Raw genomic sequence first — 532 nt, forward strand, 5'->3', positions numbered from 1 at the left:
GGTGCCTGTAGCCACGGTGGCCATGGGGGATGCCACCCCCACCCATCCCACCAAGGGGGTGGTGCTGAGTGAGGCGACGAGGGAGAATGTCTGCAAGCTGAAGACGACCTTCAATGAACTCAATGAGAGGATGAAGTACCAGGAGGTGCTGGAGGGCCACTGCCTGCCCGGTGCCACCAAGGAGCCGGCAGTGGAGAGGATCCACTACCGGCGAGCGCGTGCCTTGTTCGAAGCCCACCCTGGGGTGGGGAAGGCGCTGGACATCGCCCCCAGATTTGAGAGAGCGCCGAAGCCGTGGCCCAGCTTGAAGCAGCGAGCCATCCTCCCCAGCCACCCCCAAACGCTCCCCTTGGAGGCCGATGGCCTGGCGCTCCCCGCCGTGCCCTTCACCTCCCGGGGGCAGGAGGTGAGGCTGGTGCCGCAGAGCCGGCAGGAGGAGAAGCCGCCAGAGGTGCCCCGTCGGCTGCCCAGCCCTGGCACCCCGGAAGGGGGGGGGGGGGGGGGGGGGGGGGGGGGGGGGGGGGTTTTTTTT

At 68.8% G+C, this 532-nt stretch overlaps 1 protein-coding gene across 1 annotated transcript in view; it reads left to right on the forward strand.

Moving 5' to 3' along the window:
* Positions 1 to 532, forward strand: part of PROB1 (proline rich basic protein 1) — a 6,339-nt gene that overhangs the window by 1,984 nt on the left and 3,823 nt on the right. Inside the window, 1 exon segment of the mRNA XM_019470454.1 lies at positions 12 to 484. Coding sequence (XP_019325999.1) covers positions 12 to 484 — 473 coding nt within the window.

This window comes from Aptenodytes forsteri, unplaced genomic scaffold (assembly GCF_000699145.1).
Source record: "Aptenodytes forsteri isolate BGI_AS27 unplaced genomic scaffold, ASM69914v1 Scaffold351, whole genome shotgun sequence".
NCBI lineage: Eukaryota > Metazoa > Chordata > Aves > Sphenisciformes > Spheniscidae > Aptenodytes > Aptenodytes forsteri.